At 38.7% G+C, this 25,598-nt stretch overlaps 1 protein-coding gene across 5 annotated transcripts in view; it reads right to left on the reverse strand.

Annotated features, from left to right (window-relative positions):
• Positions 1 to 25,598, reverse strand: part of Nmdar2 (glutamate ionotropic receptor NMDA type subunit 2) — a 416,257-nt gene that overhangs the window by 22,082 nt on the left and 368,577 nt on the right. For all 5 annotated transcript variants that reach the window (XM_083136501.1, XM_083136498.1, XM_083136502.1 and 2 more), the window contains exons 8-12: positions 13,392 to 13,539; positions 10,843 to 11,026; positions 9,159 to 9,268; positions 6,224 to 6,336; positions 5,475 to 5,598 (exon numbers count right to left, since the gene is read on the reverse strand). In XM_083136501.1, coding sequence (XP_082992627.1) covers positions 5,475 to 5,598; positions 6,224 to 6,336; positions 9,159 to 9,268; positions 10,843 to 11,026; positions 13,392 to 13,539 — 679 coding nt within the window. The remainder of the gene's footprint in view (positions 1 to 5,474; positions 5,599 to 6,223; positions 6,337 to 9,158; positions 9,269 to 10,842; positions 11,027 to 13,391; positions 13,540 to 25,598) is intronic.

Consider the following 25,598-nt stretch of genomic DNA (forward strand, 5'->3'; position numbering starts at 1 on the left):
TCCGCGATGTAACAAATGCAGTTATTATTTTAATCAATGTATCGTAACTCGTGAAATTGTAAATCCGTTTCGTATACAATTAAGCACTCAACTATCCAAGATTTAATAACGCCTCAAACATGTTTTATACGTGATTTCCTTAATCTTGAACCTTTTTTACAGTTTTAATATACGCACAGCGTAGCTGAAAAAGCAGTATGTACGATATATTAATCAGTTTTCAGTGTAATTAGCCTTTTTAATCAGTGTAGAAAGACTGTTCCAACGTTGGTCAGGTGTTCACGTGTTGTGTTTCTCCCTTCAACTACGCATTTCGTTAGTATCATCGCGATTACTTTCCGTAACTGTTCTGTGGAACGGTGAGGTTCAATGACGAAGTGGCAAATTGTATGATAGGACAAACGCACTGGCTCGGTGGCCAAGAGCGTCACGTGGTCGAAGTTCTCGGGTTGGAATCCTGGTCTGGGCATAGGTGTTCTTTGTGAGTGTTCTTTTTCTCATTTTCATCAGATCATCACTGGTCGGTGCGATTAAGCAAAACTCAAAGCAACGCTAAAAGTAAAAAAATAGGACATCTCTCTCCGTAGCAGAAAACGCTAACCATCCCGCCACGCCACGCAGGTTGGCTATGAAAGAAACTAAGAAAGTCACGTAAATTATCTAACAATAAAAATATAATGTAGAATGAAGTTCTTTAACTTGCTTATATAATTGTTGTGGCAACGAAAGTAATTAATTGGGGACTTTTAATCAAATATCGAACCTTTTGTCATTACATAATACACATATAATCACAATTATTGCATGCTGCAGCTGCATTAAAAGCGCCAAGCCGGTCATTTTGACCGTTTTTCAAATTGCAGTTTCTGCTTTGTACAGAAAACGTTTTCTTCGTGCGTTGAAATTTTGTGACTTTTCCTCAAATTTGCAGTACATTATTACTGCTATGCGTTATTTACAAAAAAAATAATACTAATGGAAATATTTGTGTTTCTACCTAGAAGCGCCGTTGCCGGTCATTTTGACCGCTAATGTATGTAAATGGAAAACCACTTCTCGATTGGAACGTTGCACTTACAGTTTCCACCCCTATTCTTCCTTCCTCTTTTGGACTCGCCCATATATGTTGGCGTATTGTCGAAGCTGATAAGAAGGAGAAAGTGAGGACTCAGTTTCGTTTGAACACAGCAGTTTGTAAGCATGTTTTCTAGACAATATGTCCTCAGGGGACACTCCAGGGGAAAATCTGACAGTTGACGATAATTGTTTCCTTCGAAAGCGAGGTGTAGATTTACACAGTATATGCCAAACAAACCAGAAAAATTTGGTATAACATTTTGGATGCTAGTGGAGGTACATTCCAAATACATGTGCAATGCCTTTCCATACCTTGGGAAAGATGAATCAAGGAATGATAATGTTACTGTACCTGAAAATGTTGTATTGAGAATTACTTCACCTTATCTAAATGCGGGTAGAAATGTAAATACTTACAATTATTTCACTTCGCTAAAATTCGCTGAGAAGCTAAAGGAGAAGAAGACAAGCCTATTTGGCACTATGAAGAAAAATAGAAAGGAGATTCCTAATGAAATTGTGAACATTAGAACACAAGTGTATGAAACATGTTTGCTAAAAAAGAAGGGCATTACATTTTGTGCATACCAAGCTAAACCAAACAAAAATGTTCTACACCTAAGCTCCGTGCATTCAGATGTAGAAGTAGATTTGCAAATCCAGAAGAAACTCCCAGAAACAATCAAGTATTACAACAAAACTAAATGCGGTGTTGATGTTGTTGATCAAATGGCACGCAAATATTCAGTCCGTGCTTCATCACGTAGATGGCCGATACATGTGTTTTACAATATCTTAGATCTGGCAGCAATAAATGCATGGGTAGTTTACAAGGCAGTCACGGGAGGAACGTTACGAGACATCACTTTTTTATAGAATTAGCTGAGGAACTGAGAGAAGCACATTTGAATGCAAAGCCCAATAAAATATTGTCAACATCAATATCACATGCACGGAATGTAAGTGGCTCTGTTTCCAGAAAGAGGCGTCAATGGCAGGTGGCATTGTGCAATGAAAACAAAACAAGTGACATTTGTTCAATGTGCAACAAATATGTTTGTGGGAAATGTGTATGTGGTGTAGAAAAGGTACTGAAATGCAAAAAATGTAATATGTGAAATTTCATGACGGAAACGTATTTCCTTGAAAAAAATTAATATTTATTGTTGTAATTAGTGCATGGAAAATAAAAATCGCTAGGTTTCATGAAATTTTTGTATTTTGTTATAAATATTGTGTTTTATTAGTAATAAGATGATTATTGGCAATAGCCATTTTGAGAAATGGTCAAATTTTAAATACCGGTCATTTTGACCGGAGGTGGAGCTTCTAGGTAGTAAAAAATCCTGGCGCTTCTAGTGTTAAGTAGGACCTTGTTTAGGTAAATTGGGCAGTGTGCAAAAAGGCGGAACATTAGGAAACGGGAAGGAAAAAATTTAACTGGCTTCCGCCGAGAAAATGCCCGTCGGGTTTCTGACTACACAGTTGCAGTTTTATTCTGAGCAATTTTGAAATAAGATAGCATACTGCAAAGAAAAGGAATTCGACGATCTGTAGCTAGGCGTTCACTTTTTCTTACTGTTGCAGCGAAATCTTTACGAACGGGACACGATCTTTCGTAATATCCTGGTCACGCTTTTATCAGGAAACAAGGCAGTTGCTAAGCAGACACAGAAAGTGAAAAGATGTACGTTTGAGACGCATTCAGAAATAACTCGCACAAAGTTTCAATCGTAGTTAAAAGAGAAGATGACACTGACGCTGTTGACGCTCGCGGGGAGCAAAGAAACGTTACGAATCAAACCACCTGCTCGTTTTACATTGTCAAGAATTCTGGGTGCAAAAACGTATACTTTGATGAAACAGTAAAAAGTGGACTACAATCTTTCACTATGTCGTTGGATAGTAACAATGCAGTTCTCGGTTACTCGTTTGTGCATGAAAAGTATTGTCCTCGTACAAGGCTTGTTTCCATTTAGTCAAATAAATCAACTGCTTCGTCCTGGCTTGGCCTTTCCGGTTGAGTCATCGTTCTTCGTGGCTGGAGCGAAAGCGACATTTAACAGTTTTGAATCGTTCACTTCAGCTTTTAATCACTAGTAACCGACAGAGCCAAACACGTACGGCGTTCCGACTGTTGTTATCGCCATGTGACGTCATACATTTATTACCAAATTACGGATCAAACTGGAAAATTGTTAACTTAGCTAAACCCTGTTTGTAGATTGTGACATCTCGTGTCAAGGGGTCCCGGTTTCGATACTCGCTGGAGGGACATAGTGGTTCGGATCCCACTTAAAGTGGTAGGTCCAGTATCAAGTACCCTTACTGTGCATAAAGTGAACTTAAAAACAACCTCAAATCAAATCGTGTCTGTTAGCGTGATCAATGTTAAATGTCTTACGGTTTGCGAATGGTGCCTGGCTGGATGTGTAAATTAGCGGAATTCCATTTCTGTAGTTGTTCAGCTTGTAACAAAAGTGCAAGACATACGACCGCATAGAGTTTGATTCAAGATTTAGTTCATTTTTACTTCGCTTTTTTGCCACTTTTAGCAAATCGCTTTCGTCCCAGTTGTGTCAAAAGCTTGCTTTGAGTTCACTTTATGTTCACGTAGGCTAATCGGGACGGGGCCACTAAAAGGGGCAGAGGGGGCAATTTCTCTTGGTACCTCAAACGGTTCCGAGGAAAAGAGAGTTCCCAATAAGAAAGGAAATAAATTCTGGGTGAAAATGTCGTCGGATTTACACTTATTGCTTGACAACAGCTACTCTACAAGAGTGATGTTTGAAAATAGTGCAGCGACAATTTCAAAATCGGAAACGCCAACAATACGTATTCGGAGTTTTCTGAAGTTGTTATGCGTTCTAGGTGCATGAGAGACAAAAAATCAAAGTCATCATAGTGTTATATTATGCATATTTAAAACTCACGTGTCCCTTTGTAAAATGCCGAAGTAACGTAAATTACCCATGGAAACAGAAGTAAAATGCCTTTCGAACTTCTTTTGGAGGAGAATGTTGTTTTATTAAGTGAACTTTTAAGTGAACAACTGCCATCGCCCCCAACAAGCGGAAAAAATAAAACTTTTGAAAGAGTTAGGGCTTTGTCATGTAAAAGTATTGGTTTTCACTTGGCTCGCTGTGCAACGTTTATCTAACATTCACTCTTTGCTTTGTAACAGTTCATTACAACGTTGTATAATTCTGTATTTTTTTTGGAGGGAGGGGGATTAGAATACCAAAAACTGCCAAACTCTGCAAACTCTGAAAATACGTGTTTGTCGTTTTGATGGCGTGATAATGAAGGGGTAAATTCTAGGTACATTACGAGACAAAAATAAAATTGTAGAATTCTGTTGAGGTGAAGCAAACGTTGTACTCTGCTTATTGACGTTTTTATTTCAATCAATGATCCATCACATTGTGGAAAATAGACCGACTGGAAATCGTGAAGGACAATTCTCCTACTGTTTCTTCTGCTGTTGGGTGTACCTTGCTTTGGTAGGGCAGTGCGCTCACTCGGATCAATATTAATGTAATTTTTGCTAAGAATTTCTTATGGGGTTGGCGGTTAGTGTTTGCGTATGAAAGGTAAATAGTGGTGTAAACTAGAATGGCTGCTGAGGGTATGTGCTGCAGGGGGCGTCAAGTTCTCTACTTTATATTGTTGTACGTATTTTGTTTTAACAAATCTCGACTGGCCAGGCTGTTCTAAGGGACCAGCACCCCGAATCAATTGCGTACCCCTCGCTTAGATTTGTTTCCAGTACCACTTCCCTTCTAACACTCGAAATTCCTTCCAATTCTGCCACGGTGTACATGCATGTTTTTGTACAGGTAATTATATTGAGAGTTCATTACTTACACATTACATACATCTTCTATTAACTTTGTATGTTATTGAAAAAGGAGAATATGGGACATTGCAGCGTTACGTGTTTGACATGTTACACGCAAAATTTACGGTTCTAGACATGATATTGTTTGAATTAAAATATTCATAATGAACTGATTTCATGGAATTATGTTGTTGTTTATGGTGTCTGCTAACAAATGATAGGAAAAAGTTGAGAATGATGACACAGCCTGAATGCATGAAAAGCATTAACGAAAACGTCTTACGTGTGTGACGCTTTAAAAATCTAGCAAAATTTGACTTCGTTTGTCTCTAAAGCATGTAGGCTGCAGATGCTAGTAACTTGTATTGGTGAAATTTGTGAATTATATGCATTCACAAACATCTACACATTAATGCAATTAAAAACAATAATAATAATTTCCATATTAATTCATTTTCATATTGACATGGAGTAGGACCACTTTTCGTGGAATGTCCCACGTCATAGTTACAACGAACGAGAATGATGATATTTCTTCTAACAACATTTGGCTCACCCTATCGTCGTCGACGCCCGAGAACTCGTGGAACTCCTCGCGGGTGATCATGAAGGCTGCGAGGTTGGCGGTGTAGATGGCCAGGAACACCACCGCGAACATGGCCCACACGTTGGTCATGAATCTGCAAGAGACAGAAGAATGGGTATCATGGGAAACGTACTTTCTTTAAGAGGCCATAAGTAAGTAGCCTGGCCTCAGTCTCTCTGCTTCTCCCCTCTGAAAATTGAGAGTTTCATTTAAATATAGAAATTGAAAAAAAAAAATTATTAGAATACCAAAGAATGATGAAAGATGCAGAAGCCAGAACCGAACCAATTAATTCCCAATATTTTCAAGTATTAATGTTTCAAATTAAAAAAATTGTAGATGCATGTGAAAAATCACCCAACATAAACCACCTGACTAAAATTTCCTCAAAACTTTCAAACATTTACCTTGACTGAGGTGCATAAAGTTATAATGTTTAGAAATCTCAAATAAATAAAAAGGCGCAGTTGTGGCAGATATAATAATAATAATAACAATAATAATAGCAGCAGCAGTAAGTAGTATATTACTTTTGATTTGATAATAATTATATTTTTTTTTTTGAAAATATTATTTCATATTCAAACAAAGCTTCCCAACGTCCCTAAGGACATCTAGGGACTCCCTACAAGCATGGCTAAGTGCAGTGCTAATGCGATGCGACACAGACGTGGTGTCCTGGGGGAGAGGGAAGGAGGGGAGTCCCTCGGGAGACTCACCTGGAAGTGAATCCCCGTGGGCAGTCCACGTGGACGGCCGCCTGGAAGAGCACGGCCCACACCAGCCAGTAGGTCCTAAACAGCGAGAAGCGGTGATTGGCCGAAGGAGCCACCTGACGGGAGAAACAGTACCTTCAGTCCAACCAACACAGAGGCAATTACTATTTGTAATGGTTTAATTTTGCAACGTTATTTAAAAAAAAAAAATAACCTAAACAAGAAACTTGTATGTAATGTGAAAAGTAATTGATAAGTAAATATGGGCGTCGGGACGGGGTTGGTTGACCTTCCCTTATAAATGAGCATTTTATGTTCATAGTCGATAAGAGGATTAATGTTCTTTCATTAGTATTCTATCAGAATATACAAAACAAAAAAAAAGGAAAATGATTTAGCTCCAAGAATTTCATGTTTCCATTTTCTACTCCCTTAATCCAAAGAATAAAATGATTTCAGAAGTTTTAAGAACTTTGAGAATCGAGTTAAATCCACATGTATATTGCGGCAGTAACACATGCTACCCGCAGAAGTTCGATCTAATCATTAGCATCCTTTTCCTTGAGGTACGTCTTAATATTGTCATTCCGCCTTCATCTTGGTCTTTCTGGAAGTCTAGTACCATCAGGTTTCTCAACTATCACCTTGCCTCCTGCCCATCGAAGTCTTCTCGATTTAATTGGAATAATTTTACTGGGGTACAGAAGTATACACACGTGGAAAACCTGTCAACCATCTAATCCCAAAACATTTAATATCGGTGACAAGTTTGAAATAAAAATATAAAGCTGTAACATTTCTTCCTTAGCAAAACAAAATATGTATGGTCCACTTCGCACAACTTTCACCAGTCAGGCAAAATCATTATTGATGTGCGTAGATTACACTGGTCAGTATTATGTTCCCTTCTGCACGCAACTGATATTTCATATCTTATGAGTTTAAATATTTTTTTTTCTAAAAGCTCTTGGTTTTCAGAATTAGATTTCCTTCCGAACTGAAGTTTGTGGAGTTGTTGAAGGTGTCCCGTTCCTTGACAAAGCACGTGTTTCAAATCTTGCAATCCAGAAAACCACGACAAAGTTCTTAAAATAAAAGAAAGGTTCCCCACCAACGCACTCGGAGATTGTTTTTCGTGTGTTTCAACTCACGAAATGCCGTCACAAAGTTGAGGTCTGGCTTTGCATCTGTTTCTCCGTGGTGGAGGGTGTTCGAGGCGTCGAGCACTTCGTCAGTCCATTTCCTGCCGCCTTCCCGATTGCATCAGGCACACCAACTTCATTTCCTGCCCGTAACCGGGAACTCTCGGGAACGTCCAGAAACAGAGAAGCAGGAAGCAAGGGAAAACCAGCAGACGACGTATCGCAGCTCAATGATCAAATGCAACGCAACAAAAACTGACGTTCTATTTAATTTCTACAATTTCAATTATTTTTCAAAATGTGACGTTTATCTGACGAGCTAAGCTAACATTCAGAAAACCTCAAAAGCCAACACTTATTTTTCTGCACGGCTAATCACCTTGAACAGGAGTCCTAACGTTAATAATGGCTTTTGATTGTCGAGAGTATTACAGACAAATGAAGCATTCCACCGAATAACGCTATATGGCACTTTTGGGAATGTGCTGAGTTACCAGTGAAATCATGCTGCGGCCCTGTTTCTACAGGCTACAAGCTGGCCAGTCATAAGGTCGGATGTTGCCCAAAGATTGCTACTGTGTTTGCATAAGGTTTTATGTTGTTTCTACTGTAGTCCAGTAACATACATCAGGTTTTATCCGTTGTTCTCGCATTCACTGAAATGTGCCATACAGCGTCATTCGGTGGAATGATTCAAATTATAAACAGATTTTAAAAGAAAGGTTTTATCCTATGTAACCATAGAAAGAATTTGAGCTTTCTGAAATTCGAATATATGCATTTCGAAGAACTCGTTTTGAAAAAGGCATTGAAAGCTTTTAGAAGTAGGTTTAGAAAATGAATTATATTAGTTATGAGTTAGAAGTTACTTTAGGGCCAAGTTATTTCCTTCTCCGTTGAGGAATCTGATGTGTCTGCTGGGTGTGTTTAATCCCAACAATGCGAGCTGAAACATGTTTGTTAATTAAAAAGAACCTCGTTACGTGTTTGTTAAAATTCAGGTTTCGTGTCACAAACGACCAATCAAAATCAGAATCTAAACTTTGAAACACACCCAATCGGCTTCAACTCTGCAATTATAATGATCTTACTGCAACATTTGCAGGAGATTCGATTACAGAGAGTTTCACACAACTCATGTGTGTCTCTTCGAAGTGAGCTTAAATGCAGGGAACACCTAGCACGTATCCTATTTGTTATCTCTTCTTGCTGGAATTCCCTTTTATTTGAATGCAACATGGGAAGACCACGTGGAGAGCATTTTCTCAAATTTGTTGATGGTCGTCCTTTCCCATTAGATCACAATTGCTCTTTATATAATTGTATCACAAAGTTTCTACTTTCCGCTATTTAATACAGTTGCTCCGCAACTTAATGATGAAGTTAGTTTTGTCGATAATTCCACTTAAATAAATATCCCCCCTTCTACATTAAAATATAATCAGTTGGCAACATTGCATTCTCCATCTTACAATCCTTGTATGTAGCTCTCGATTGACCCGCTATTTCAAAACGTTCCACTGCGATTCAGAAGACGCTCAACCGTAACAGTCATCATTTTCACACCAGAACAATATTCACACCAGAATCGTTGAAATATTTTTAAAATATTTTCCATACCTACTAACAGCATCCAGAGTTTGTATGCAGAATAGAGATACACAAGTTTATATCGAAGTTTTTTTTACAATGAACTGAACTTTGAAAATCGGTGCCAACCTGTTTCGAAAATAAAAAAAACTTAATAATTGTTTTTTTCTTAAAACACGACGTGAAAGGAATACAACAATGTTTACCTTCATATCGAATCCAGAAGGACTGAGCCACTCGAAGAGGAAGATGGAGAAGGCGGACGCCTGGATGGCCACGACTCCTACCAGCATCCACGACGCCGTGTCGAAAGGCTCTGCAAAGATTGCAAGGAACACATTCAGACCCTGTTGGCATAAATATTGAAGGCGAGCTACAAAATTTCCAAACTCGACTTTTCGATGTGAAGTGTAATTTTCCAGCGTGCTTCTTCAACAAACAATAGTAGGACAGTCTTTCGAAAACGGTCATAAACTGAGATGTTATTGTAATGCTTCTTTGAGTGAGACACAGCAGCTGTCGCCTACAATGTCACTGGCAACAAAGTAGTATTTTGTTTTATTTAGTGTCGCTTTCCTTCCGATTTTAGCTAATCGGGACGATGAGGATGAGTGATGGATGAGTGATGACAAAATGATGAAGGGACTCGTATAGGGGAACTCCTGTGTCGACTGTCCATATTCTCGATTTGGTGGACTCCTAGAAGCAATATAAATTATCTCCATTGACTCGTTTGGATGCTCACGTGACCTTTCGGCACCTGTGAAAGGCGAAATCGTAGATCATCTTGGAACCAGATATCTGACTACACTCTATGCCAGCGAGAACTTTATTCCCCAAGACCATAGTGATGCCTTCCGTTCAAGACAAATATCATGTCTTGCTTTCAAACGTGACCAGTGAAATATAAGATATTCGACGTTATTTTCAAGAAATACTAAATAATATTTTAAGTGTATCTTAGAAAAAGTTCGTAGAAATGGAAAATCGACATCACTACAAGACTTCTCGTTTGCTTATTCCCGCATTGAATCCTTGTCATACCTCCGAGTAGATAGCTTGTTTTAATGACAATTCTATCATGACGCAATTGCGTAATCTTACCAAATGGTTATTGGCTAACTTATTAGGTTTTTAATTCCTAGGAGGTGTTTCTATCCAAGTGATGTGAATGAATCTGATTCCAAAATTTATGGTTCGTATTTTGTGGAATTTTGACAAGAAATGTAAGGAAGTTTATTCGATGTTAATGTTGTTATTACTTGCTTTAGGATGTAAAGTATATCGAACTAATATGAGTTAAAACTGTGTTTAATGTTCATTGGCAGGAAATATATACGGCAGTGTGGATGCTTCAAGTGTAGAGCCTCAGAGTAAGCTTTTTTATTATATAAAAACCCTACAAATGTTAATTTAGCTTGAATTAATAGTAATTTATTAAAAAGTTAACTTTTCAGTAGGTGAAATAATCACTAGGATACAGGTTACAAAATACAATAACTGCGTGCAGAAAATGAAATTCAGTGAGGGCCACGATATTTTTTGTGGTGGTATGAATAATTATTTTATTGAGTTTAGTTAATCATCATAATATTTTATTTGTGCCAGATATCACGATAATAATTATTATAATAATTTTCTTTTTTGTGTTCAAAGACTACTCTACACTAGTTGATGTTAAGAATAACACACGGAAGTTCAAATTCATCCATTTTCTGTGCACAAAGCCCTAGCTCCAACAGCCGATGGAATCCTACAAAAGTATAAGTTTAGCACGCGCTCTGTCTTGCAATGGCAGTTGAGTGAAGCACGTTGAAGTTAAAGTGAGGTTGTTTCAGGAGGTTCACGTTTCCCGTTAGCTGACAAGGAAAGGTCAGGTCTCGCACTTACCGAGGAACGCCGTCGGGGAGATGATCCCGGTCCTCTTGGCCACGACGATCCCGATTCCCGTCTCCATGAAGGGAACGGTGAAGTCCACCACAGACTCCCTCTCCGAGTTGATCATGAGTGACGTCATCACCATGTCAGACTTCCTGTTGACCAGGTCGGCTATCAGCCCGTTCCACTTGCCACTCTGAGGAAGAAGAGACAACCACTTACTTTGACGTTTAATTTTTGCCACAATTTTAAATGAACAGTAAATTTAATGTCATAATTTTGTATTTGTGGTTTCAAGGCAATTTTAACCCACCCTTTTCCTTTTATTTTTTGCAGTCATTTTAAAAATCGTTGTTGAAAAATCAAAGATATTGTATTGTCATGTTCTTTATGTCCAAGTCAAGAGAGGAATTTTGCTCCTTTGGAGCGGTTTGTTCAGTGTATGGATCATATTATTCAATAACAATTGCGAATTTTTAATGGTACAGGGCGATATATTTATAATTTGTTTCAAACTATCTAATGTTCTTTCGTGCTGCACTACTTCATAGAAATAAAAAAAATAATTATTTCTCTTGTAAATTGGAGCTAGTAGTTGTAGCCCCTCCCGCTCCCTCCTATCTAGCCTAAGCTAGAGGGCTGCATTACAAATTCATGAAGGCTTTATGTTAAGTTTTGAGTACACAGTTTACCTGAGAGGGAAAAATATATCTTCCCTATGAGAAGATGTTCTACAGGTATGGTGGATATCTTGCATTATTTATCAAACATTTGCGAATTAGAATTTGTTTTATTTTGCGTCCAATTCTGGCTAATTGCGACTTTGAGGATCGGTGATAATTAGATGAAATTGATGCAGGGAGACTCATGGCCAGGCTGGGACCCACTTCGATAAGGAGGTCGGCCCATGCAATATGGGTCACTACATTAACTACTTGATGTTTATTTGTTACCAGTGAACGCAATTGCACTGATCAAAGAGGCACCAATTCTAAACGGACATAGGGAACAACCATCTGCAGGCTATGCAGTTAGAATCTGACAAAGCGAAGTTCCTCTTGTTTCTTCCTGCCATATTTAATCAAGAAAAGACAACGTTGCGAAATCTATTGTGACCGTTCGAGTTTTCGTTCGACAATCTCATTCAACGAGAATTGAAGTGAGCGATCCTTTGTGCTGAGAACGCTCTCAGTCAATCTTTCTCCAATTGTGCACGAACGTCTGAAACGGCTGAAATGTTTCCAGCCCCATTCTCCGCACTCCACCTTCAGCCGGGATTGAAGGAGCGGAGCAACCGTTTCCCTCGACAAAGATGAGTTGCCTTATTGTTCTGGGCCGGCCTAAGGAGATGTGGGGACTCATTTTCCCCTTTTCCTGATTTATATAACGCTCGTGCATTTTTGGCAGGCGAAGAGAAACCCATTTCTCCAGATGCTGTGAAATGTTTTCAAGGAAGGGTGTTTTCCTTACGTTGCCACGAGAACAGGGAAGAAGAATAACTGAATCCCCAAGGGAGAGATGAAACAATGTTATCGTTTATGGATGTTTTCTTTAATCATCTTCGATCGGAAAGTTATATCAGTTATATATATCGGGAGGCGCCGATCGAGTGACATAGAACAAGTTGAAAAAGATTAAACGTTGCGGTATCCTGTAAAAGTATTGCCACTCTATTAAATTAATAAAGTTACCATTTTCCCAACATAACCGTTCCTGTAGAAATTACATCAAGTGGTTGAAAGTAGACGATTTGTAGATGTTGCCAAGCACAAGGGTAGGTTGAAAATAATAAATCAAATCTTAATAAAAATTACTAGTTTGGTGTTTAAGTGATCCTGAAGGTGTACTCATTACTTTAATTGCATCAAGCCGTGTTAAAGTTTTTATTAATGTCATTTATAGGACAATGCCTCCTCGTCCAGGCAGTTGAGACAGAGGTACATCATTTTTACAATCCTTTTATACGAGGAATACTATTAGATTAACAATGCTCTTTGTGCTGTAATAATTGTACTCAATATAATACATAATAATTTATTATAAATTAACCAATAGAACAGACAAATATAGAATGGTAAGGTTAACTTATAACCTTTTGTCGAAGAATAATTTTCTCTAAGAGGCTTGACTACGTTATGGAACCAAAGTTATCTTTCCTTTTTCATTTTCGTTAAATAGAGCACGCACACTTGAGACAATGTCATTTTTAATATGCATACCTTGTGGGTTTGTAGAGTTGTTGTAAGTTAGGATAAATTTATTTCGCCATACGCGATTTGATATTGCCAATAGCGAAGATTTAATCATTTCTGGGGGTGTTTATTTCTTACGATTTTGTGTGTACGCTTTATCAGGCTGTAGAACCGACTCGTTCCATGTGATGTTTTCCATAATTATTTAAAATGGAAATTTTAACTACCCTTTGAACTTAGAACCAAAAGTGGTAGAAAAGATAAATCGTAAAATAAAAAGTATTAATGAAAACTATAAATTCTGTGCTGACATTAACAATGACTTATGCAACCTACGTAAATGTTCCGCTCACCAAGTGTGTCACTTACCTCGAGCGTGCCCCACTTCCCGTCCTCCACTCTGACCAGCTCGTAGGTGAAGCCCAACTCCTCGGCGAACTTCTCCAGGAGATCAATACAGAAGCCGGAACAGCACTGGTAGAACGTGGAGTTCTTGTACGCACTCGAGATGTCCACGCTGCAAAAGACAACGCTTGCTCGCTCTTTCACATTTCTCTCAAACACCGTGCAACAACGACAAACCTTCACTACATGCAAAAGACATCAAGGGAAACAAGATTTCTTAAGAAACGTTTTGCTTGTTGACGCTACCAGTCTTTGGTAGCCTACAAGTTCCCCTTCTTTTAACAAATTCAGCTGAGTGTACAGAAATATGTTACACTCTCGTATGATTTTTTTAGAGTATCCACCATTCAGTTACCTTAAGAACACAAGAGGAACAAAAAATAATTGAAATCTTAAAAATGTCAAGATTCTATCCTAAGAGAAAGTGCTTCAAATATGGAACACCGCAGGGTGCTTATTATCGCCCATTTTGCCATGGTGTTATATATCGGGCAAATCTCCCTGCAGGTGCGGAGCAAGTTGCCAAGGTCGAGTGAGTGACGTCACTAGCCAGGGGGGTGGGTAACTACGGTATAAAATAATTTCACCTGATGCTTCATTCTCTTAATTATTTTCGAATATTTCAGTCAGAACACATACTGGAAATATATATTTATAATGAAAGTAGAAGCTATTTTTAACCTGCAGACAGTCACCAGTCCTCTATCAGCCGCCAGGGATGAAAGATGTGTTGGGAATTGCTTATTGTTTGTCTGTTGCTGTAGCTGAAGATGAACATTCTTACAGGTGATTGTTTAAGCAATGCAGTGTTCGGAAAGTTACTTTCAAAAAGGTAACTAGTTACAATTACAGTTACTTGCTTTAAAAAAGTAACAGTTACAGTTACTCAATTCAAAAAGTAACTCAGTTACAGTTACATGTACTTCAAAAGTAACTGTAAGTTACTTTTAAAGTTACTTTCTGCTGAATATGTTCTTGCAACCAAATTACGCAAATCGATCATTAATAAATAAAATATTTTGTAAAGACTAACATGTCTTTTACTTACGTTACTGGTATATAATATAAGTCTTCGTATATTTATATTTATCACAAAATAATGTGCTCTCCTGTGCTTTGCGCAACGCCATGAAGGCGTATAGGGTGTGTGGAGTTAGAGCCCCACACTTTCTCGATCATGGCCGAAGGTGGGGGTGATGTTATGAGCACCACGTTCCTGGAATCCTTTACCCCTCAGAGTTTCCTCCAGATACCCACTTTATACGATGCTGGGTGGGCGCTGGAGCCGCTTCAACAGATGGAAAAAAAATCTCGGGTTCTCCCCCACCGAGGATCGAACCCGGGGTTAAACGCATGGTGGTCAGGCACCCAAACAACTTTTGTGTCTTTCTTTTTTAAGGAATACCACTATGAGGTAGTATCACCCGTTATTAACATTTGCTCAGTTTTCACGTATGTCAATTTTCTGTTTTCTGTATTCTCATTGGAAGAAACACATACGTCCAGGTCCGAAACGAACTAGAATCCGGAGCTCCTGACATATAGTGCGTTGTGCTAACCACTCCGCCACGGAGCTACTTCGACTTAAACATTTGTATTTATTATCATTGTTGTTCTTAAGGAATGTCCATTGGAATGGGGTTGGGGATTTTAGAAACTGTATAGAATGAGAGAGAGATATCACTCACGTAGAATATATTCTAAGAAGGGAGGTCTGTTTCGCAAAAAGGGCGTGTCAGAGAGAAATAAATTTGTTGCACAATTTCAAGTGTTTATGAACCAGAAAATGATATAAAATATAATGTAGTAGCCTATAATTGTGCTTTATCAATGAAGGTGAAAATGGCATTTTAAACTTACCCCTTCAGTTCTCTGAGGCGATTACATAAACAAGCGAGAATGATCGTTAGGATCTTCCTGATTCTTTCGTTTGCCACTTGAGTGTTGTAATTCACTGTTGTATCAATAATAATGTTGAGATATGTCGTATCTGTCATTGCAAGAAAATGGGTTCTCATTTAAATCTTAAACGAATAGCACTTACCAAAATATATTACTTCTTTTCAAAATGTCCAGAAATGCTGAATAATCATAAATAAGCGAATTCTAACCGGAAATATTTTTACTTCCATTTTTAAATTTTCAGGAACTGAGATAAATGAAATCACATGGAAACAATTACTTTGTTTTTCATTCATATGCGCATTTGCCAGCTCTCGTCTTCTTCAGTTTCGTTCATACGACCGGTATCGTTGAATTATTTCGTAAAAACACTGAAATATTGCAGTACGTCCCTTCTTAGCTTAATCCGATATTATAGCAAAAAAAAAAAACTATCGGATGCTGTTTACAGAAGGGGAAGTTATAAAGTCACAGAGAAACACCACAGAAGAACAAACTACAGAAACAAGAGACAATTCACAGCACACATCTAATAATTGCAAACTGTCAGCAATAGGAAGGAATTTTCCTCCCATAGGCTTATCTTCCCGCTTCAGGGAAATCCATTCCTCTTTTGAGGCGTGTACATCGCTTTGGAATTCAGGTCTACCAAACGAAAGATGAAGCATACGATAAACCTTGCAATTCCTGGCACCTACCGACTGACCACAAACAGGAGACAACTTTCTCTTTTCCTCTTCATCTCTTGTTTGCAAGATTTAATGTATCAGGGAATGGACTTTTATATCACAGTAATAATATCGCCAATAATTTATGACACTTACATAACAATTTAAGTTTCGCAATGTAACTGTCAAAGTAACTGTTAAAACATTACTTTTATCGTAAAAAGTAAATCAGTTACAGTTACTTCCTTTTAAAAGTAACTAGTTACAGATACATTTTCTCAAAAACAGTAACTGTTATTTGTAACTAGTTACTTCCAAACACTGAAGCAATGTTATGTGCAGACTAAATTCCATGAAAGGTGGAAACTAAGTAAACTCTAGAAGGTTTTTGTGCTACCACTTGAAGATACGGTGCCTTGGAAACAATGATACCATGTGACTGAGAAAGTGCTGTGTATTTTTCTTATTTTCATAAATAACTTTTACTATTTTTTACATTTGGCCTCACAATAAATTATGTATATATCAGAAAACAAACCTGTCCATTCCTTAGTTTTCAGTACGTTGGGCCAAATTAAAACCATACGTTGGTATGTTTTTGCTTTGGGCCAACCGTTGGCCAACCATTTTCAGTACGGTTGGCCCAACGTTGGGCCAACCACTTTTGGTTACTTGGTTAAGCATTGTTATGGAATTCCCAAAAACTAGCAAAGGTAAACGTCTTTTACTTCACGAGAGATTCACTTTGTGTGCGTGCGTGTGTTACTGCGCAACGATTAAACGCTGGCCGCTCAGGACATGGCCCTTAGTCTCACAGGTGACGTCACTCACTCGAGCGTGGCAACTTGCTCCGCACCTGCAGAGAGATTCATCCGATAGACAAGACCGTGGCAAAATGAACGATAATAAGCACCGTGACAACTTACACGCCACCCAGGAAGTGAAGAAAAACGGCTTGTACCATAGAATACTAGAACATATCCATAACTCTGAGGTAAATACAAGTAATGCAACTACGAGTTATCCTGTTTCTGACATTACAATACTATATCTACAGGATTTACGGGGGGCATGAGTCCTTAAAATTTTCGCAACCACTTCAATTGTATCTTTGACACTGAAGAAACCGTCGATGGAGTTATTTTCTTTGCCAGATGTAGTAGGTGTGTTTAACGTTGCAGCGATATCTTGGTTGGCAGAGCTTCCTACAAGCATCAGACAGGAGCGAGAGGTGGTCCAGAGGTAGCAACCCAAAAATTATCTCTAACAGTAAGATTTTCATAACTACTTTTAATTTTCTTACCTTTTTACTTTATACTTTTTTGTCGCTGAAATATATGAAGGCTTCGCTGCGAAATAGTTCCAAGGAACATAGAAAAACATATCCACAAAACTGAATTGACACTTGATATTTCTTTTGACATTTGAAGTTTGTAGTCCAACGGAAGGCAAGAATCTTAATAGTCATTTCATTTGAAATGTGTTACAAGTGTGTGGTCAAACAAAATGTCAAACTATCTTGCTCCGACCTCTTCACCTAAGACATTCTTCTCATGAAAATACTTCGACCATATTGAGAATATTCAATTTATTCTTTTAGAAATTATTTATTATTCCTACCTCTGTTGGAATTACAATGTTTCCAACATCACCATTTTTTAAACATTTTTGGACGTGGAAAATGAACGCCACTTGAAACCGCGAATCTCTCCGGCGTGGTTGCATACGTGCACAATATGAAGTGGACCATTCACATTGCTCGTACAAGTCCTTAACAAGCAAAACTTTCATATCTTCTGCATGTAGTGAAAACTAATCTGTGTTAAACGGCGAAAATCTGTATATACAATTTACATATACGCATCGTTGTATACTTATTAAAACAACCTTTATGATAGTGCATAATTGCAATAATATGAAGAAACTATTTTAAATATTTACAGTTGAAAAATTACAGTTAAACATGGTAATTGTAACACTGGCGATTAATATTACCAAGCAACAAATATCAAACTCAGCTGTAAGTACATTCCAGAAATCATTTATCATAAGCACAACTTAAAGAAAGAGGAGGATATATTTTAATAGACACCACATGATCAAGAAACATAGACTCATAAAGCATACGAAGTTAGCAAAATTGGAAAAATGCTATCAAATGTAGTGTGGAAAATTGCAGACAGTAACCAAACACTAATTTTGTGAAGAGCTTTAAGAATAGAGAATAGTTAAAGCAAGATTAATATACTTACGTTGGTAACATTGTTTCCCAATATATATGTACTTATCCGGAAGATCCAGAATATTCATTCCTACAATTGGATCGGAGGTATCGGACCTTAAAACTCTTTGAAGCTTTCATTGAAGCAAAACATTCTTGAAGGTAATTATACACTCACCGACATCACTCTAGCAAAAGAAGCACAACACCGAGATCTAGGTATCCTCATAGATTCTAAACTAACTTTTGAAAATCACATATCAACCATCACAAAAAAGGCAATGCGTATGCTAGGCCTACTTTACAGATTCACCGAAATCCATAACCCGAAAGCACTTTCTATTTACTTCAAAACATTTGTGTCCCCCCTTCTAGAATACTTTTCACCCATCTGGAACATGGCTGCCCCTTCTCATACCTCCAAGATCGACAATGTTCTCAGCTTTTTCCTCTCCATCCTTCGATATAGAGTGCCGGCCCTGAGACACCTACCTAAGAGAGATCTGCTTGTAAACTTAAACATAAATACTTCAGAATCACGTAGATACGTTGCAGATATGAAATTACTACATAAGATCATTAATGGAAACCTAAGATGCAGCATCCCACACCACGAACTCTCCCTCAGATTGCCCAGACACAAAACACAGAGCAAGGAAACTTTCCACACTGCAACTCCAAGACTCTCACTCATTCAACGTTCACTATTTCATAGGCTACCAAATCAGTTCAATGTCATATCAAACCAAACCGATATATTCCGTTCATATCCATCTTTTATCACCAACATTGAAAAAATTGTATATAAGTAATGCTTTTGTGGAACAAATCTGTTTACCTTGGAACTGTCTTGGCTTGTTTATGTTTATATTTATATTTTGTTTATTTTATTTTATCTTGTTTCGTGTGTTCATTTTAACACTAGTGTACGGTTTTACTGTTGTTTCTTTCCGGTTTAAAATGGCTTCTGCTGTACTGGAAATTTCAATAAATAAATAAATAAGAGTCGCATTTTTAGAATGTAGACTGCATCATCTTATGTATGCGGAACGTAATATTAGTCAATTACATGTGTAAAACACATATAAACACATGTTTTACACTAAAAGATACTTTTGCTTCTGCATTTTGACCCTACCGGCATTTCCTGAATAGTCAATGTTTTAATAACATAAACATGGAATTTTTACTTTCTGAAAAGTCGTATTGAATTTACCAAAGTAGAACGTAAGGAACAAACGATTGAGATCGCAACTTAGTTCGTGTTTGCTCAGTTTTAATCCAATTGTCAGTACCGTTACTCGCTGAGTAAATAGTAGAAACACTTATTTTTTTCTGACTCCTAAGTGGATGTTTACAATCCGTATTATCATTATCTGGTCCTTTTTTACAATTCTTGTAGTAATATTTCATATTGTTTGTCCCGAGAGCAGGCTTGACATGGGAATTGGATGTGACGTTTTAAGTCTGACTAATATGTTATGTAACATTATGAGTGCTTGACTGTGCAGTGGACATTCTAAAACATGTTTATAGCTTGACTTATTTTCGCAAGTGAAGAACTATCACAACATCGATTTCCGTTTAAGCAAACATAATTTAATCTCAATCCCAGACAACAGAATACCGATAATCAAATTACAACCACAGTCCACTTAACAAATCTGTGGACGTTCACATGTAAACTTTCAAGAAGCACGTTCCAGCTACGTCTGGTTCTAGTTCGCAGCACTTTTTCACTCTCTTTGCACCCTCACGTCTAGAGACACCCAACTACTTCCTCGATTTGGTGTCACGTGGTGTATTCGGTGTCTGCATTGTTTGCACTACGTTTTTCAGCGATTTGTATAATTTATTTACTTAGTATGAATGAAAAATGTGTTTAGCATGTCATTTTATTGATTGTATTGGTTGGGATATGGTCACGTGTTACTCAATAAAATGTGCATTTAGAGCAGCACAAAAGCATTTGTTGAATCTGCGCAGCTATTCATGCGTGCAGCGCTTACTTGGTCGAACGCAATTTCCTTACACAGACTGACACTGGAGTGCACTTGGTGTCAAAAAGTGTAGCGAACTATACTCTGTCTCGGATATCTCTAGAGCAAGTGAACGAAAACAAGTGTCTGCGCAAGTAGTGACGCGAGACGGCTCCACCAATGAATACGTGAGAGGGAATGGGATTACGTGAAGGGGGAGCGACTGCAGTTACCAGCCTTCGCAGCAGCGTGTACTGATTCGCTCTGCACACTCGATTTCTCCCCTTCTCTGCCGCTAAACGCGGCCTTGCTCCAGAGATATTGGGAGAGGGTATGCTTGGTTGAACGGAGTTTCCTTACACCTTGCACCTGGTGACAAAAAGTGGACCGAACCGGACGGGGATATTGTGTACCTTCTTAGTTTACAAAATTAATTGTCTCTCTTTAATGATTTGAAAAAATGAGTCTTAAGTGTTCCACTTAAAATGCTGGTTATACTTGTGAAATAGAAAGAAGTATAAATTTTCGTCACTAAGAGCGCTGTCTTTTTGATCTCTGCATTGGATGTGCCCACAGAGGCCTTAGTTGCGTGCCTTACTCGTGAGTCGTGATCCTGATTGCAGCCAGATATCCATGCAAAGGAGTCCCGCTCAGATAAGACGAAGGGAACTTTTAGGTCGAAAGGGACTCGCAGCGAGGAAATTTGAGTCCGGATCGGGTCGAGTTACAAGGCACAGGATTCCCTTATTACCAAGAAACAATGATTCCCATTCACGGGATGTCCTCGCCTTGAAAGGAGAAACTTCCAAGTAATCCTCACAAGTAATGCTCACAGATAAGAACAAAAATTTCGAACTCGGCCATTTGCGAAAAATGGACTCCGAAATGTTCCCACCGAGGGGAAATTAGCCGCTCAAAATAAATGGGACGGGACCCAATTCCGCTTCCCTTTTGTTTCGGGACGAGGATTTTTTTTCTGAGGATTTCCTGAAGGAAGAGGAAACGGTTTGAGAGGAGGAAATGAGGCCGCAGTGTCCTCCCTTGAGGGGCGAGGGTTAATAGCCTGCGGAAGATTTGTCATCGGATCATGAGCGAAATTTACATTACGCCGGCGGCCACGGGTTTTGCGTAAATTCTCACGTAGCGCTACAGGACACGGGCTTATTCACCCTTTCTATTCCAGGGGCGTGATAAGGATTGCAGAGAGGGGGAAAGGTAAATGTGCGACCACAATAAGTGGGGGGTCGTTTGCTTTGATATAGCACTAAGGGGGTTCTAAAATTTTGCGTGTTTGGAAGTGATGGTAAATTACCGATGTATATTGTAATGCCCTGAACATTAGAGTTATATACTGCATACCTTTGAAATTTTGAGTTCATTAATTTTAATTTCCTCAACTTCTTAGTTTACGTCGTAGCCTTGTAATCAAGGGGTTTCGGAATCGATATCTGTGGAGACACATTGCACAGTTGTTTGTATCCAGTCCCGATTAGCCTATCTGTACATAAAGTGGACTGAAAACAACAATTCTATTCATTTGTTTAGTGTGTCACAGACAAACAGCATCAGAAGAAATTGTGTCAGATTTTATCATTGGTGTCACCTCATCTTGACTAAGTTGATAGACCAACCTATTGATGTCAGTCTTACACATTATTTGATTATTCAACTGGATAGATCAACCTGTAGATGCGAATCTAACAATGAGATTGACAAACAATTAATTTATTAACAGTCTGCCAAAATCCATGGCAACGAATGAACAAGGGTCGCCATAAAACAGGTTTCTTTTCTAAGGTAGAATTACTGTATTGTGATCTAGTATAAGAGGGACAAATCTCATGACTTGAGATTACGAGAGTCTTTTGATCATGGCGTTAGCAGAAAAGGTAATTCCTGTAGTAATTACTGTACTAGAGACTTGAAGGTACGTTGCATTATTTCTTTACATTTACATAAAGGAAACTCGTTCCTTCCTCCATGTCTCTAAGAATATATGTGAAGTTTTGTTCAATTCACTCCGACGTTATTTGTAAATTGTTATCCAACACAAAACCGTGTTGCCCAATGAATGGCGGCATGTAGCAAGCAGTCGAGCATGTCACATGTAAATTTCAAAATACAAATTTTATTAGGATGAATTATACATATGGAAGCTCAAAATATCCTAAAATTAATACATCGAGCGCTTGTTGAGAATGTGTTGCAAAGGCTCATTTGATCAGATAATATCTGATCTTTATCTTCAAAATAAGACCGGTTTAATGTTAATAATGTGCTTAATTCCCCAGATATAAGTATTTACAAGTACCATGTTTTGTAAATACGCGATTATTTAAAAACCCTAAAAAAAGGGGAAAATTTGATTTTTTACCGGTTTAGGGAGCTTCATAAAAAATATACGATCTCCACCAGATCACAAAAAATTTTTCAGGAATCGATCATTGTAATTCATCGTGTCGTTTATAGAAATTATCAACTTTATCCATTACCAACGATGGTACTTAAGTTTGTGTAGCGTTTGTAAAGCTCTTGGAGTCTACAGACATGACATAGGATGTGTAGCTCAGATTTCAGACATTTGACAATTTAAGACACTCTTTAATATATCTTATAATTTATTCAACAAAACTTATACATAGTATGATGAAAAGAAAATAGCAAAATGTCCTCCTGTGTTTTTGTTTACCAGTAACCTTTCAAAGTCATTTCTATCTCAGTGGCTCTTTATACATAAGTCCATTTCCTCAATTTGCTCATGACGGGTAATCACCAGATTCCCATATTTAGTCCTAGAGCAATTATCCTTATTTGGGAAATCACATGTTCACTGCTTTCCTTGTTTTCAGAGAACCTTGAAGTTGTTTACTACTCCTAAATTAGTTCACCCTTTTATGAGTTAGCCACTCCTTTCTATTCCAACCTTGGCCTTTAGCCAATGGATTGGGCTTATTCCTTTTTCATGCTGCTGGTTCGCAAAGAGATAGAGACTGTATGCTTTAGTGTTACACGCTGATATGCGTAAAATCAAGTAGACGTCCAGTATTGTTGAGACTGGCAGCAAATCAATACCCGTGAGCTCAAATATTTCGATAAAGATAAATGTATTCTACTAAATGATCCGTTATAAAAGATGGTTGAAAAATCCATCCGTTACACGTTACCCCCACACCCCCTATACGCCTTCATGGCGTGGTGCTAAGCACAGGGGAACACTTTACCTTTTACCTTTTACACGTTACAATACCGTTTCCGAGTTCTCGTGGTGTAAAGGCTGACACTTTTCGAAGACACCCAAATTACTGAATTGTTGGAATAGTCCTCTGTGGGACCTGCAACGGTGTATTGTCCATGTGCGTTCGTAATTGTCTTTTCATCACTTTGATCATATCATCATTCATCCCCATCTCGATTAGCCAAAAATGGCATAAAAGCGATGTAAAATGAATCATACCCATCGAAAGTTCTTGGTGTCTGAACGACGCATGGAGCAGGAAAACCTTATTAAATCATTCCCTAAATGCCCTCCACAGGCAGAGGCAGTCGCTCGCTCTTTACGTTGCTTACACTGCGTATGTGGAAACTTGCGATAAGAAACTCCGAATATCGAGCTGGAATCCCACTTTAAACTGTAGGTCCAGTCCCGATTAGCCTTACTGTTTATAAAGTGGAATTAAAATACCAAATTGAACCAATCAAAGGACGGGTCTCGCTCATCGCAGCCAAATTGAAGATACTTCGTGTTCTGACGTCATTGGTTCATGCGTTCGTTGTTATGTCAGGCTTGTTAGGTTTGGCTCTCTCAGCAAATATACCAGCCCCCGTGGCGGAGTCGTTAGTACATCGCGCTACGACGCTAGGGGTCCCGGGTTCGAATCCCGGCCTGGGCATAGATGTTCGTGAGCGTCTATTCATCAATTTCATAATGTTATCACTCATCTCCATCTTTGCAAACAAGCCTAACCTAATAACAAAGTCGTACACCAGTGACGTCAGATCACAAAGTGTCTTCAAGTTTGCTGAGATGACTGAGACCCTACTAGTGTTGGGCGATAAATCGTACAGACGATATATCGCGATATTGGAAAAATATCGTCCAGGCGATATCAACTAGACGATATATTATTGTCACGATATTTTGGCGATATATATCGTGTCGGCGATACGTCGTTGCGATATATGGCGATATATATATATATATATATATAGTTCAGACGATATGTCGCCGATATCACGATAAGGAAAAATATTGTATCGTATCGTCTGTGACGATATATCGCGATATCAAATTTCCGATATAGTCCATCCCTAGACCCTAATGTTTTGAAGTGGATCGGGATGCTTGAACTTGGGGGGGGGATTACAGAAATAAGCAATTCCTTTTTTAAACGTGACGTCGTTGCAACCTTTACCGAAATATAGCTCTTTTAAGCGTGTTTTTGCCGACATCAGAAGACTGAATCCATCCGAAAGATCCACAAAGGCGGAAAATGCCTTCCGCTTGTAGACGCTGCGTAAACCGTAAGAATGATTGACAAAGAGGCAGATGGGAATCCTGCGTCGTAATGCTTCTTAGCTTGCATTTTGAAGGGGCTTAGGGAAAGTCGTTTTCCCCCTCAGCGACTCCGATTTCTTCTGCGGAAGAGCCGCATGCGCACTTCGTCTTGCTTAAGAAAACAAATTCTAGATTCCTCTCATCATAGAGAAGGCCACGCACCTGTCGGTTTTCCATTGAGATGCTGCACCCAGCATTTAATGGAGATGGGTCTTCCTGGACTTTCTAACGGACTGTCGCACACGTGCCCAGTAATACGGGCGCACTCGTGAAGATAAGCACTGGAGCACGTACCGGGTCGCCACAATTTAAATAGCCCTCGGAGCACATTTGAAGCAACGGTTTGCGCTGAAACTTGGTAAACATGCTATGTACACCCTGGGGAAGCGAGGGAAGAAAAGAGTTAAAGTTTTCACCACCAGGTTGAAATGTGGCGCTGAAGTCTGGCTGAACAACATTCCGGGAAACGCTTCATGAGACGATTGACAATTCCCTTACGCTTCCAATGGCCCATTCATGTTGACAGGGCGCATATTGAACACTGCTGTACCGACATAAACTCAAAATATTGGTTGTTAATTCAGCGCCACATTTCGGCCTAGTGGTGAAAACTTGAACTATAGCTATTTTATTCATCAACATTCACTTCCCCATGCCCTCCCTAGCCTCTCTACCAAGTTTCATTGCAGTCCGTTAATAAAAAGCGACACATTTGCACCTGGTGGTGAAACTTTGAACTACTTTTTTCGTCAGCATTCGCTTCCCCATTGTCTCCATAGCCTCTATACCAAGTTTCACCTCAATCCGTTTGCTTCGAACGGATTCCAGGAAGCTCTGAGTAGGAGA

Source organism: Lepisma saccharinum, chromosome 15 (genome assembly GCF_977018435.1).
Source record: "Lepisma saccharinum chromosome 15, izLepSacc3.1, whole genome shotgun sequence".
Classification (NCBI taxonomy): domain Eukaryota; kingdom Metazoa; phylum Arthropoda; class Insecta; order Zygentoma; family Lepismatidae; genus Lepisma; species Lepisma saccharinum.